A 15,581-nucleotide genomic window follows, 5' to 3' on the forward strand; every position below is an offset into this window, starting at 1 on the left:
TAGTCGGCTTAAATGCCTCCCAGAGTTTCGGCCTTTGTATGGGGATATAAATAGGGTCGGCCACCAAAAATATTTTTAATTAAGTTATTTTTTTAATATATTAATTAATGTTTTAATTTTTGGCTTCTTTTCTTTATTATATTTGCTCGTAATCTCTAGTTTAAAAGTTATTAATTCAACATTGATTAAAGGATAATTAAACAAGCTTTAGATATCTAGCACTAAACAAATTAAACCATTCTTAAACAGATATTTCATGCTAAAACAAGTTATTCACTTGACTATTAAAAATCCAACTAAATTTTAAATAATAAAATTAGAATGGATTCAATATTTAATATTAATTGGGCTTTGTAATCCATTAGATTGTTTCTGTCCATAAAGTAGTTCCTGATCGCGGAGCCCGTAACCAAGCAACTCGTTGATCCGAGACTCGCACTGTCAAAAACCCTAAACCCTAAAAGTTTAGCTATAAATCCTTCATTACCACACTTCATTTTTCTTCATTCCAATCCGTGTTTCTTTCAATAATCTAAGCTTTCGAAGATGGTTCCTCCCCGAGGTTATTGCCAAATTGTGTTTCCTTTTTCGTAATTCAATCTCTAGTACTTTCAGCTTGATTCTACTGGCTCTTCATAATGTTTGATAAGTTTGAAGTTTCATTTTCTGCAGGTCGTGGTGGTGCTGGTGGAGGGTTCAGGGGTGGCAGAGGTGACAGAGGCAGAGGGAGAGGTGGTGGTGGTGGAAGAGGTACGCCATTCAAAGCTCGAGGTGGCGGCGGCAGAGGTGGTGGTGGTCGTGGAGGAGGTAGGGGTGGCCGTGGAGGAATGAAGGGAGGCAGCAAGGTTGTGGTTGAGCCTCACAGACATGAAGGTATTTTCATTGCAAAGGGTAAAGAAGATGCTCTTGTTACTAAGAATTTGGTTCCTGGTGAAGCTGTTTATAATGAGAAAAGGATCACTGTGCAGGTTATTTTCTTCTTCAGCTTGTACCAATTTTTTTTTCTTTTTTGGTGTGTAAATAATTTGTTGATTTTTATAATATGCTGCATTATGTAATGAAATGCTTGATAGCTGTTGGTTTTAGCATCTGTTATTATCTTGTTCATGCCTTGCAAAAAGAAAGAAAAAATTAGATTAGTGTACTTAACTTAGCATCTGTTATGTTGCATATGAACTATTATTACATTTTGCAGAAGGAGGATGGCACAAAAGATGAGTACAGGGTTTGGAACCCTTTCCGTTCCAAGTTGGCTGCTGCCATTCTCGGTGGGGTTGACAACATATGGATTGTAAGTAGTTTCAAGTGTCTTAGCCTTTGCTTTGAACCATGTATATTGATTTGCATATTCTGATCGGCTTCGCTTGTGTTCTATAAAGAAACCTGGCGCTCGAGTCCTGTACCTAGGAGCTGCTTCTGGAACAACTGTTTCACATGTGTCGGATGTTGTTGGTCCGGTATGTACTAATTCAAACTTCTATAATAATTTCAAGTGATTTTACGGTTTTCAAGAGCTACTAAGAATTTGTTGTTTGTGATTGATGTATGCAGAATGGAGTTGTCTATGCCGTGGAGTTCTCTCATCGTAGCGGGCGTGACTTGGTCAACATGGCGAAGAAACGCACCAATGTTATACCCATTATTGAAGATGCTAGACATCCAGCTAAGTACAGGATGTTGATTGGCATGGTAGATGTGATATTTTCTGATGTTGCGCAACCTGATCAGGTGTGGTTTAAACTTCTTGGCAATTCGATTGTGAAAGATATATCGGTTAAGTGTTGAAGTTTTCAAGGATGGTTCCACCCTCCTTGTGACTGTTAAGCCAATATAACGCTAATTTTCCATAAGTGATGTATAACCTATTCATTTTTTATCTTCTTTTCTTCATCGTCCTTTTATGGCTGTCAAACTTCAGGTAAGTATCTCTTTGCTCCAATTCTGTATGTTCATGCTTCACAGTTTTTGCATATCCGCTTTTCTTTTTAAACATTTTCATTGATGCAATCAAATGATGTTTTTATTATGATCTTTATTTTATTCCTGTTATCACTTTTAGTGGTAACCTGCTGCATAGGTCAAAGTTTTTTTCTTTCAGATTTTTTTATATGTTTATGCAATGTACCTTCCATTTTAAAGTTCTCGTAAAAGCTTCCTGTTTTCAGTAATTGATGGATGTTAATAGTTCACAAATACAAAGTATTTTTTCACTTAAACAATTTCCTCTTCTATATGTTACATCTGTGCACATGAGGAGATATACTCGGATTCCCCTTCAGGACATCTTGGATGATGCAGATTCGAGATTCTGATGCACGGCTTTATTTTTTTTCCTATCCCAATGTTTTCTCTCTATAACAGTAAACTTGTCTTTGCAGTATTTAGTTCCTTGATAAGTTGGTTTTTCTTTCGATGTTCCCGTCTTCTTTGAGCAATGTAGTATGCATATTCAGCCATGTTATCTTTATTTGTGGACTTGTAAACTAACCGGATAATAGTTCCATGAGAATATTATTTCCTTACGTTACCAACAGTCTGGATTATAAATTAGATTATGCATCAATATTTTCCCCCTAAAACTTTATGCTATATTGATCACCCTTGCAGGCAAGGATTTTAGCATTGAATGCCTCATATTATCTCAAAGCAGGGGGTCATTTAGTTATTTCAATCAAGGTTTGTTTACGTTAGATTTTTGTTGATAAAAAGCCTCTCATGTGGAGTACATCCATAATTCACATATATTCTTAATTGAAATCTGTCCTTTCATAATATTATTTATGAATGATTTAGATAGATGGTTAAAGTTGCTCAGCAACAGTTGAAAACCTTATCCTAATGGGTGCAGTTTCATTATGTGGATCAAACAAGTCCTTAATGTATTGGATTGTTTGACTTGGAAAAAAGGGGTAGTGATTAATAATCTAATTTTTTTGTATGCGATAGGCCAACTGCATAGATTCCACAGTACCAGCGGAGTCTGTGTTTGCAAGTGAAGTCAATAAGCTGAAGGCAGAGCAATTTAAGCCTTTTGAGCAAGTCACCCTTGAACCATTCGAACGGGACCATGCCTGTGTCGTTGGTGGATACAGAATGCCTAAGAAGAAAAAAGATGCCGAGTAAACTTGTTTCTTTAGATTACATTACATGTTTTAATATTCAATATCTTGAGATGTTAGTGATATATTGTGATAAAGAAATCTTGAGATTTTTATACCTACACCTTGTTTTGGTAGTCTCTACTCGATAGAAGCTTTTCAAAAGAATGTGTAATGTAAATTTGTAATTTCATGGTTGGGTTTCTTCTTTTAGTGTTATCAAAGTGATTATTTTGTTATCTTCTTGCTTGGTTGAAGCAATTTCTCTTAATGTTTCAATTAAGCTTCTTTTAAAGGGAGAAAAGGCAATCCTCTGCGTTACTGATGCGTTATATGAATAGCGTATTCAGCCCTTTTGGTTGCCAAAAGTGATGATTGAGCACATGCTTGCGAGTGCCATTTTTCTCCATATGGTTCTTGCATTCAGTTGCTCTCATATCATCATCATATGTATGAATTTTATCTGGTTGAATCCCTGCATTTTGATTTGAATTTTATCTTTTCTTTTGATATAGAAATGGGAAGTTCTTTAGTATTAACCAAGCATTAAGTAACAGCCATTGGATTATAATTTTAGTAACAGTTTATAACTTATCCTCTCTTAGAAGGGATTATTAACTTTACAAAATATTGACCCTATTGAGATATGATTACAATATCAACAATTTTTTTTATACTAAGGAATTACAATTCCACACCATATGAAATGGGAACAGAGTCCTTTCTTATGTCTTTTAAGGTTCTTGGGAGATGTTACATTTTAATATTTTATATCATCTCTTTTCGGATGCCCTTGGGGCTCCACTTTTGCATGCGATTAGCTGTTTGCTCCACCTGCAAATTGTATTTATGATTTTATCACATGGTAACATTTGATAATTAAAAAGAAAATTACAAAACACAGGTTGAATAGTATGAAACATTCGAGGAAAAGAAAAATTGTGTTGTAATAGCTCTTTATGCATCATGATTAATGGACAATGATTGCTTCCAAATTCTACACAAAAAGTACTTAATTGGCTCGCTTAATGATGCTTGATTAAGATGTTGACATAACTAGTAACTAGCTTACATATAATAACAATAACAATGTGTTACCAAGTGTTACCTGCTTGGTCCAGTTGGTTCTCCAAATAATAACTGTGATGACCAAAATCTGAATAATACTTCCGGACAGTGTCCCACCCCATAGCCCCTACATCCACCAAGGTATCAAATAATATAATGTATATAAAGCCTTGAAGATGCTTTTCCATGTTGTAGTACTTTCATTATTGGTTATTTGATATATTAAAAATCAGTAAATTATATATTTGTGTATAAACATAAATAAATATATTTATTTTTTATATTTTAATATATATTTTACACGGGTGTTAAATTTTTTATATAAATGTACTGTAATTAAAATTTTTATTTTAGAGGGAGGTTTTGAAGATTAAGGAAGAAAAAATAATTGGCATAGAAACAAGATAAATCACCTTGACACCTAAATGTTGAATGAAACCAAGGAAATAGCCAAGCGAGAGTCCCAAAATGTAATAACATGCCAAGTTTATGTATCCAACCATTACTTGCCATCCACATCCCGTAGCCACACCTGTGGACAAATAATTAAAAAACAAACTAAGGTTAATACTTAATGGAAATGGAATAACTCTACACAAACACAAGGTTCTTTCCTTTTTTTTTTCTTCCTTTGGTGAATAATTATATAAGGTTAAAAGAGGAAGTGTAATTAATTACCTGTTATCACTAGCGAAGCACTACTAATAATCAAGGCTAGAGCAAGAACATTAGCTAAATCACCCACAGCTTTGATCATATCGTCACTGTTGGTAAAGATGGTGGCAATTTGTTGTTTGCTAAAGAAGATTACGATCATGAATAAAATCCCCATGAAAAGGGACTCAAACATTGCCACAAAGAATGAATATCTTGCTGCTCTTGGATGTGACATGCCAAGTGTGTTAGACACACGAACACTAGGAGTACAATAATAAAAAATCACATTAAGAAATAAGCATTAGACCAAAACAAAGAAAAATGAACACAAATTATCATTAAAAGAAATTAGATTCTTATTGCAGATATAAATTTTAAATCAAATTTCTATAAATAATTATCATTTAAAAATAATATCGTAAGAATATAATTACAAACTTTTTTGTATAATAGAGATTAAACTTTTTTGTAAAGACTTATTTAAAAATAATATTGTAGTAGAGATCAAACACACACACACTCAAAGTCATATTTCCCCACCAATATGTATTATTTTCTGTTAATAATAATAATTGTCATTTTGATTTTTAGTATAATCCGCCACTCACCTGGTGGCGATACTCATTCCAAAGAGAAGCATGGCGTAGATACCCAGAATATTCATGCTGAAACATAAAGTAACATTAGTGAAGTAAACCAAGATAACATAGGAATAAAAAATTATGTGTATTCCAAGCAATATAAGTAATTTTATATATCAGTAAAAGTATATTAAAATAAATACTCAAATCAATCTCAACAATTTTTAAATTTGATACTTTGATCTCAAAAATTTTTTATTACTCAAAATAATTCTCGTAAGACAAATTATTTTATCACTTTCAATAAAACTTTTAATACACGTGGTGAAAAAAAAAAGCTTATAACAAATTTTATTATAAAATAAATTATTCTTTTTGCAAAAGTACCAATATATCTCAAGGACTTTTAGGGTAATAATTTTTTTTGGTAATTAAAATATTCAATAAAAAATTTCTTGAAAAATCAGTTTAAATGTTTACTCATAAATTAATTTTCAACCGTATAAATATGACTGATGATTGTGTAAACTTTTTACATTATGAGTATATTAAAATTAAATTCTATAATTACATAACAACAAAGAATGAATTTTAATTTGATTATCTTACCAAATAGAATAGGAACCAAGAGCAATCACAGGATTTTGAAGTTGACCAACAAGTAGCACAACAAAATTACCATGCCATTGGTCTAAGCAAGTCATCACAGAAAATGAAAGACTTAACCTAATAAATGCCCATAAATCAGAAAAAGCCATCCAAGACAAACCATTCCACCCTTCTTTGCACCAACAAGAAGCATAGATTGTAAGAGCCAAAGCAAAAACCCAACCTGTTACATTAGTGGCCAAAGCTAAACCTGTTGTACCCAAATCCATTGCATTTATGAATATATAAAGCAACAAATTTTGTATCACTAGGGACACAAATGATATGAACATGATTGCATTGACTTTGCATTGTGCTTGAAGGAATCTTTGGATTGGAAGACTAATTGCATAGGAAAACATGTTTGGAATTACTTGTAAGGCATAATTGCCAGCAATTTTGGCTATGCCTTTTTCTTGGCCAAGAAACTCTAAGATTGGTGTTGCATATATGTGTGTAGGTAACAAAAATATGGATGTCACAGATAATGCAATCCATGATCTTTGAACAAAAATTCCAGTGGATTGAATTTGTCCTGCTCCATATGCTTGTCCACAAAGTGTTGCCACTGCTGATGACATGCCATACTGCAATTTTATTGAAACCATGAACTCTTAGATAATTAGTAGATAGTTCTCAATGAATTTAAAATCAAGGGTTAATTATAAAAATATTTACTAAAATGATCTTATTTACTAACTAATTTATTGTGTTAATATCTTATTAAAATCTCCATGATAGTTATTTTATATAAAATTTGAGTATAATAAATAACTTAAAAGAAGAAGAAAAACATCAAATGATTATATATATTCAACTAGAAACCAACTTTTGACTAAGGTAAAAAATATTTTGATCACTAAAATAAGTATTAGAATTCAAAACATATATTGAAAATGTATGAAATATCACATTATGACATTTAACTGATTAGTAATCAATTTTTTTAGAACAATATTACATGACCAGTAAATATTATTATTGTTTGTCATTGTTTGTCAGTACTTCACCAACAATAATTTACACCTATATTTACAGACATTTTGCACACAAAAAGTATGTAATTTACACTTATATTTATCAAAATTTTGCACATATAAATCAATACAATTTACACTTAAATTTTTTAGAATTTGCATACATGAATTAATAAAATTTATTTGTTAAAAATAATTTAGTATTCGTGTTGGTCCAATAACGGCCAAAAATACTAAAAGTTGTTAACCCAATAGTTTTTCATTTTTGTATAGCATTTTTAAAACACATAGCACTGTATGTATTGCTATATGTTGAGAAATGGAAAGAAGAAAAACCAAGTTATTGGATGAAGAATTAAGAGTAATATAAGAATGAAGAAGTAAGAAGAGAGTTATTGAGAAGGAATGAAGGTACAAACCAGCAAACAAAGATAGATAGAACTGATGACACCAGTGTAAACAGAAATAGAAGAGAGAATTATGTCTCCAATATGGCCAGCATATATGTTAACTGAGGAATTTATGAGAAACTGAAAGAGTGAGGAAAGTGCCACTGGCAATGCTATCTTCCATAACTTCACTGTCTCATTCCACAACACAAACTTTGCATCCTTCAAGCTCTTCACTCCCAAGTAATCATTCTCTTCATCATGATGATGATCAGTACATGATTCTTTCCTCACATCAACTAGTAGTGGTGCCTCCATTTTGAATTCAAGCAACCCACCTCTTCCCCAAAATTCTATATATGTAGATATATATAACACACTAATATATAAATATACAAGTCTTATTATCTCTATGATGATGATATTAACCCAAACACTTTAATTTGATGATATAGTTTCACAGCCATACAAAAGAAAATAGTGTAGAGGATATTATTAACACTCTATTTTGTACTGTTATATTTTTTTTAATCCCCGAGTCTAATGGACCAAGAATTAATCTATCATATATTTTGGAGATTTATTTAAGGGTCTGTCGTTGGTTAAGAAATTGTTGTATGCATAAAATAGAATTTAAACTTCTAATTCTTGTTTAAGCAGACGAATGAACTGACCACTCGACCAATCCAAATTGGTTTAGCATGTTATATTTTATTAACCGGAGTTTTCGATTTTAGAATGCTGCATTGTACGAAACAAGTCCTTTGTTTTCATATGTAATGTTGTAGCCTTTTCTTCTTTGTCTTTTACTCAATTAAGACACAAGTATGGCACGTTTAATTTATAGCGCTTGTCTTTTTTTTACAGCTAACAACATTAATTTGCATTGCCAACACTCAATGTAAGATATTTTAATGGATTTATCTAATTTATATTTTAAGATAAAATTTTAATGTATTTATTTTGTATTTATTAAATAAAAATATTTAAAACAATCTATTAATAATAATAATCTTATGATGTATTCTTAGAACATACGTTAACCTAAATTTTATTTTATTTTCTCTAAACTAAAAAAAAATACACTATATCTGTGATAAAAATTACTTTAATAAGAAAGTATCTGAATTTTATTTAATTTTAAAAAAATCCTATGTTATATCGAGTTTAATTGTGTACATTAACATTTAATATAAAAAAACGTTTATTTCAAAGACTCTTTTTCATACTAGGGGAAATATTTTTAAATAATCATATTTATTTAATAATATCTTTATCTTTATGCAAAACAACAGTACACTACTAACACATGTCCAAACAAAATTCAACGTCGAAATATTAGTAATTAGCTTTCTCATTAATTGCTGTTGTGACCTTTCTTCTGGGAATTGAATATCTAAGGGGGATATAGATGCATGTGTCTTAACGTAGTGGTGGTCAATATTCTGCTGAAATCTCAATATGATTCCATTACATATTCTAGTAGTTCTCCGGGCCCTCTATTAATTATAGTTGGTGTGAATCATCAAAATTCCTTTTCCTAAGAAAACAAAAATTCATATATATGATTAAGGTACTAGGAATTATATAACAATTTGGATAATTTAATAAATGTATAATAAGTTTAAATTTTCTTACTATAAATATTTATGAATTCAACTCAAAAATTAATTTTTTCAATTTAATATCAATTAACTTTTTAAAATTATATTTTTCAGTAAATGAAAGTTAAAAAACAAAGTTACAATAAATTTTTTTATTAATATTGACTAATTAAAAATTATTTTCTATTCTTATCTTAAAGTATTCATTATAACTATTATGGGTTTTAATTTGAATAACAAGTTTATTTATTTTCTATTTTTTTTATAGAAATCTAAAATTTTTTAAAATTTTGGACATTATAAAAGATGAATTTAATTTTGATGTACGGTGTAAAATAGTTTTATACGTACATTCAATTATATAATGATATATAAATCAAAATAACTTCTTTTTATATTCACTGCATAAGTGATTATAAAAAAAACGAATATAATTATACGATATAAAATACTTTATACTATTAGTACATCAAAATTAAACTCTATAAAAGATCGAATATTAATTCTTAGGTCACTCGCTCGTTAATTAAAGTAATTTTTTTAAGTAAATAGCTATTTTACATTTAAAATTTTAATCAATATTCATTATGCATATATTAGCAAAATATCTTTCTATCTTGGATTGCCGACACTGGTTAATAAAATCCAAAGCATTTCTCTCTTTTCAAAGTCTAGGTTTGCATTGATTGCACTAAAATGAATAATAACTGAGAAAGACATGGACAATTTAGAGAAGAAAAGAAGCTAAGTGGGAATGAACATGTGGATGAACAAAAACGAATAATTGCACTACTTATAAAAAGGATAAAGGACACTTTTTTCCTTTTTTTTTTTAGTCCATCCTTCTTCAGAAAATGGCATAAAGAAAGTTAGAAAGAGACCCAAAGAAGAAGATGAAAAAAGGAGAAGCAATGAAGTTTAATCTTCTTGGATATCATTATGATTTTCAACACATGCTAATAGATAGTGGCCTAAGGCACGTGTCATTATCGAGATTAAAATAATAAAATCATTCACATAAAATAAAAATGAATTTATATCCTCACGTAGTTAAAAACAAATTGTTTATTTCATAATTCTAAGAACATGAGAACAAAAAGAAAAGATTTTAAAATATTTAATTTATATTTTTATCAAAATTTTTTAACTATAGTATTATTAACTATGAGTAGTGTCTTTAGACACTTGATAAATAAGATTTTTCTTAATTGATAACTATCATTTTTATCCAAAATTAATTTTATACCTTCTCAAAATAGATAATTACTATTTTTATTTATAAAATTTCAAACATAGTTTGTTGATAAATTTAACCATAAATAAAACTAATGTTTGATTACATTTTTCACATAGAAATTATCTTTTATAATTATGAAATTAATTTCACTTATATATAAATAAATTTATCTAATATTAAATTTTTATAAATAAAAATAATATTCTTGCTCAGAAGTAATTTATTTCAAAGTGAAATTTACTTGTAATTATTTTTATGTAAAATTAATTAGTAAGAATTGATAGATAATTTGATAGGATAATGGTCAAATTAGTTTTTAAAAATAAAATATTTTTTAAATTTGTCTTTTGAAATATTTTATCAATCAAACTGATTTTTTAAAACGTATAAATTAATTATTTTTGTCTTTTCGTCACTCTATTAATAATTTTTGTCAACAATTAATAATGTAAAATGCTAATTAATAACATATATGATCCCTAGCATATCCAATTGAACGACTGACAAAATATATTTATAAAATTATATCAGTTTAGTCTAATTTTTTTATTATATAAATCTTAGTCCCAATATAATCTAATGACTAAATTGATATATTTTTATAAACATATTTGTTTAATGTTTAATTAGACATGTTAGATATCGTATATGGTGTCAATTAACATTTCATATCATCAATCATTGACGAAAACTAGGGTTAAGTACGATTTTGGTCCCAACGTAGAGGCGGAAAATCGATTTCGTCCTCGACCTTTTTTCGCTACAAAATTGTCCCCCAAAGTTTCAGTTTGTTTTAAAATCGTCATTCGGACGAAAATACCCTTCCCCCTTCATCCCCAAAATCAATCAAACTTAGCAGAAACAAGCAGAACAGAAGCCTAAGCCCAGAACCCACCACCACCACCACCATTATCATCATCATCATCATCATCATCATCAAAACTTTTTCCAAAATCAACCAGAAGCCCAAGCTGAACCAGAACCCACTACCACCATCACCATTATCATCATGGTTATCAATATCATCATCATCAGAAGAATCATCAACAAAATTGAAAATCAGAAGAATCATCAACCATCAGAAAATCAGAACTCAAAAAATCAGAACAATCAAAACTCAGAACCATCAACAAAATTCAAAACTAAAAATCCAGTTCACAGAAGAAGAAGAAGAAGAAGAAGAAGTGGCGGGCGGTGAGGATCGTGGAGCAGCGGCAAAGACGCGGATAGCAATGCAAGCGGCGAGGTAAAATTGATAAAAAAGACGATTTTAAAATAAACTGAAATTTCTGGGGCTATTTTGTAGTGAAAAAAAGGTCGAAGACGAAATTGATTTTTGACTTCTACATTGGAGACCAAAATCATACTTAACCCCGAAAACTATTAATAGAATAAAAAGGTCAAAAATAATTAATTTATAATCTTTAAAAAACTAATTTAACTGATAAATTTTTTAAGAGATAAATTTAAAAAATGATGAATCTTTTCTAGACTAAATTTACTATTAAACCATTATTTGACATGTTAATTACTATATAACTATGTAAGGCATAGAGCAAAAGATTGTAACACATGAATGAAATGGAATATTATAGTATACAGATACAAGAATACAGATATTCTTCTTGAAGTTATGTTGTACTAACAGAATTGTTTCTGATTGTTTGTTGAACGGTGTATTTGAAAGCTGAGTAGCTCATGCTGGGAGGAAATTGGCTCCATTTGAAAAGAAGGTGCTGCGCTTAGATGTGAGAGGATTGGGCCCAACTGGAATGAACACAATACGAGGCCTTGGATGATAGTGGGCCATGGGAGCATCATGATTGAAACTTGAAAGGGTGGGATCGGTTAAAAGAGTCTCTGCTAGAGTAAGTAATTAAAATTTGTATGACTCCAATCTACAAAAAAAAAGATTGTATGACTCTCTGACCAAAATAAATAAATAAATAAATAAATAAAAGGTTGCATGACTCAAATGAACCAAAAAAAAAAGAAAATATAACAGAAGAGATAGAATATATGCGCTGGACTAAATTTTGGGATTTTTTTATTTAAATTTAAAAATATAATATTTACCGATTTAAATAAATGTGCAAGTATTTATTAAAATATATTTTTAGTCACAGTTCGAATATAGTAGAAGAAACTAAAAAAGATTTTATTCTGCGATACAGAGTCTGAGAGTCATATCTCAGGTATGCACTCGAAATATAAAAATGAGCGCATTTCAGATACACTGCATCCGAGATATGCTTATATTCTAATATGGATCAGTGCATCCAAGATACGTGTGAGAATGCAGAATGGAGGTACTGCATCCAAGATATGATCAAAATCCGATATGTTTATAAAGTTTCTTTTCTTTATTTTAAAATGATTAAATATTGTGTTTTATATATGTTGTTAAATTAATTTGATATATTAACAATTTAAAGAATATTAATAATTAAATAATATTCTTTTTCTCTTAACCAATTTTTGAAAAAAACTAATAATTTCATTTATGTTTAGACAACTAAATTTTGGATTTTTTTTATTTAAATTAAAAAATATAATATTTATTTAATTTAAATAAAAAATCCATTAAATTTTATCTTATTAATTAATTAAGCTTGGTTAGTTTTAAAAATATATTATATATCAATATTTATTAATGTTAAATTTGTTTATTTATTTATTTTTATTTTTAATACTTATAATAAAATAAATATTATTTCATGTTAAATTTAATAATATAATTTTTTTTAACATAAATTTTAACGAGAACAAAGATAATATAATAATAGAAACAAATATATTAATCTATACGTGCTTATTAATTTATTTTCAAATTTCTAATAAAAATAAATATCTTTCTTTTTTTCACTTTTGTTTGTCTCTCCTTAAATTATAAATCATAAATAGAATATAAAAATATTAATATGCTCTTAAATTTTATATATAACGGTATTTAAAAAAATTCTCATATTAAAATATTTAATAAATTCTCTCAGGAGAATTTAAATTTACTATTTAAAAAATTATGTTAACACAAATTTAATTAGTTATGTAATTTTTTTGATCTGTTATGCTATTTTTATTTATATTATAACCATATCGGATGTTGACTATATCTCAAATGTAGTGCCTCCGTCTTGCATTTTCGAACGTATCTCGGATGCACTGGTCCATATCAAAATATAAGCATATCTCAGATGCAGTGTATCCGAGATGCGTTCATGTTCATATCTTGAGTGCAGCAACAAAAGTGCAGCAACAACCACAGTAATAAAAAGAACGACGAAGAGGATGAAACACTCTAAGAAGAAGACGGGACGCGAAAAAAAAGAAGGAAGAATGCCAAGAAGAAAAAGAAGAAAGAAGAGGAGGAAAAGGAGAAAGAGGAGGAGGAATGCGAGATACAAACATTGGAGGAGGAGGAGGAATGCAAGATACAAGCGTTGGAGGAGGAATAGCGTGATTTCACGCGCTCATTATGAAAGTGAGTTTTGTTGGGTTAGGATTAACTTGTATAAACTTGCATGCTAAAAAAACTTGTATGTGTAGCAGGTATGAAATATTTATAGTTGAAAATTATATCTAATATAGTGCATTGTGAATAAGATTATACATGGTTTAGTTAATCTAAAAACCAAACATATTTTTTGGTTAACCAAAAATTTAGTCTTGGTTAATTAACTAAATTAGTTTTATATGATAAAACTGGTTATTAACCAGTTATAAAATTTTATAACCGGTTTTTTATCCGTTATAAAAATAAAAATCAATTTAAAAAAAAGTAACCGATTTTGAATTAAAAAATTAGTTTTAAAAAAATAAAACCGGTTTTTGAACAAAAAATTAATGTTTAGACCAAAATATTGGTTTTTATACTAAAAAATTAGTTTTTTTTAAAAAACTACTTTTTTTTAAAATTGAAATTTTTTTTATAAAAAAATAAAATTAAAATTTTTAAAAATTTAATTTGATTTTGGTTAACGAGTTAAAAATCGTTTTTTTTATTTGGTTTTGGTTAATTAATTTAAAAAAATATGAATATGATTTTAAAATTATTTTATTAAATTGGTTAACTAAAATATGGGTCTGATTTTTTTACCGATTAACCATATTTTAGTTTTTTAATATACATCCCTAATTGTGAATGATATTTTCTATAATCGATAAAAATTTAAAGTAATTAAGAAAAAGTTAAATAAAATTGAATAGTTAATTTTTTTTATTTGAAATCTTTTATTAATCATATAAAATGTTAGGTATAAAAATGAAAAAAAAATGAAAAAAATCTAAAATGGGTAAAGTACTAAATTGGTCCCCTATGTTTGAGTGTAATTCTGTTTTAGTCTTTAAAGTTTAAAGTGTCCTATTTGAATTCCCAAAAAGTTTCATTTAACATCAATTTAGTCCCACAGTGAGGTCAAACTTAAATAATTAATAGAATATTCTACGTAACAATAGTACAAGAATAAAATCGATAATCTGGAGAACAAGTACAAGCTCCAGAGGTACAAAATCAACCGTTGATGCATCAATACATTTCTTTATTATTTTTCTTATAATATAAATAAAATATTTTCTATAAAACTAAAGAGAATGATAAATAAATGTATTGATGCATCAATGGTTGATTTTGTGCCTCTGTAGCTTGTACTTGTTCTTCAGATTATCGATTTTGTTCTTGTACTGTTGTTATGTAGGACATTCCATTAATTATTTAACTTTAACCTCATTGTAGGACTAAATTGATGCTAAATGAAACATTTTTAGATTCAAATAGGACACTTTAAACCTTAAGAATCAAAACAGAATTACGCCCAAACATAAGAGACAAATTTAATACTTTACCCATTTAAAATCTATTACTCAATAAGTACAAAATACTTTAAAAAGAGGTGAATTGATAAGGATGAACAATTTTAATAACAAGACAAAATGAAATAAATCAAATATGACACAATTAAATTAGAGATAAAGATAGAAGAAGTTGAAATAAATCAAATATAACAAAAACAAGTTAAAAAGGTTATCAAATTTATAAGTTTGTGAACAATATAAATATTAATTTAGCTTTTAAACCACAAAATTTTCATTAACAAAATAATTCTCATTTAAAGAAATGTTATATGATAATTAGTTAATTACTGGTGATAAGTAAAAGATTTTAAATCACAATTTTCAATATAATTACTTATTTCATTCAAATGGCTAAGTAGGTTCATAAATAGTTTTTTTGGTAATTTCTATTAAACAGAAAGAAAGAAAAAGTGAAATTTGTTATTGATATTTTTAATGGAAGATTTATATACATGCACTATAATGAAGTTG

The 15,581-nt window shown here is 28.3% G+C and overlaps 2 protein-coding genes and 1 non-coding gene across 3 annotated transcripts; 2 read left to right on the top strand and 1 right to left on the bottom strand.

Moving 5' to 3' along the window:
- Window positions 1-422: 422 nt before the first annotated feature.
- LOC107491124 (rRNA 2'-O-methyltransferase fibrillarin 2) lies at window positions 423-3,311 on the top strand. The gene is made up of 7 exons (XM_016111891.3): window positions 423-562; window positions 673-968; window positions 1,196-1,291; window positions 1,380-1,457; window positions 1,552-1,728; window positions 2,608-2,676; window positions 2,947-3,311. The coding sequence occupies exons 1-7, from the start codon at window positions 547-549 to the stop codon at window positions 3,121-3,123; spliced, it is 909 nt and encodes a 302-aa protein (XP_015967377.1). The 5' UTR covers window positions 423-546; the 3' UTR covers window positions 3,124-3,311.
- On the top strand, window positions 2,244-2,316 carry LOC127748280 (small nucleolar RNA snoR60). Its single transcript, XR_008010222.1, has one exon. It is a non-coding gene; the product is annotated as a small nucleolar RNA snoR60 (small nucleolar RNA).
- A 383-nt stretch (window positions 3,312-3,694) lies between the features above and the next one.
- LOC107491122 (protein DETOXIFICATION 35) lies at window positions 3,695-7,751 on the bottom strand. Its single transcript, XM_016111889.3, has 7 exons — window positions 7,449-7,751; window positions 6,014-6,639; window positions 5,432-5,488; window positions 4,845-5,083; window positions 4,580-4,698; window positions 4,207-4,293; window positions 3,695-3,932 (listed from the first exon to the last, which is right to left on the bottom strand). The coding sequence occupies exons 1-7, from the start codon at window positions 7,734-7,736 to the stop codon at window positions 3,867-3,869; spliced, it is 1,482 nt and encodes a 493-aa protein (XP_015967375.1). The 5' UTR covers window positions 7,737-7,751; the 3' UTR covers window positions 3,695-3,866.
- Between the last annotated feature and the right edge of the window lie 7,830 nt (window positions 7,752-15,581).

The sequence above is a fragment of the Arachis duranensis genome, chromosome 5 (assembly GCF_000817695.3).
Source record: "Arachis duranensis cultivar V14167 chromosome 5, aradu.V14167.gnm2.J7QH, whole genome shotgun sequence".
NCBI classification, from domain to species: domain Eukaryota; kingdom Viridiplantae; phylum Streptophyta; class Magnoliopsida; order Fabales; family Fabaceae; genus Arachis; species Arachis duranensis.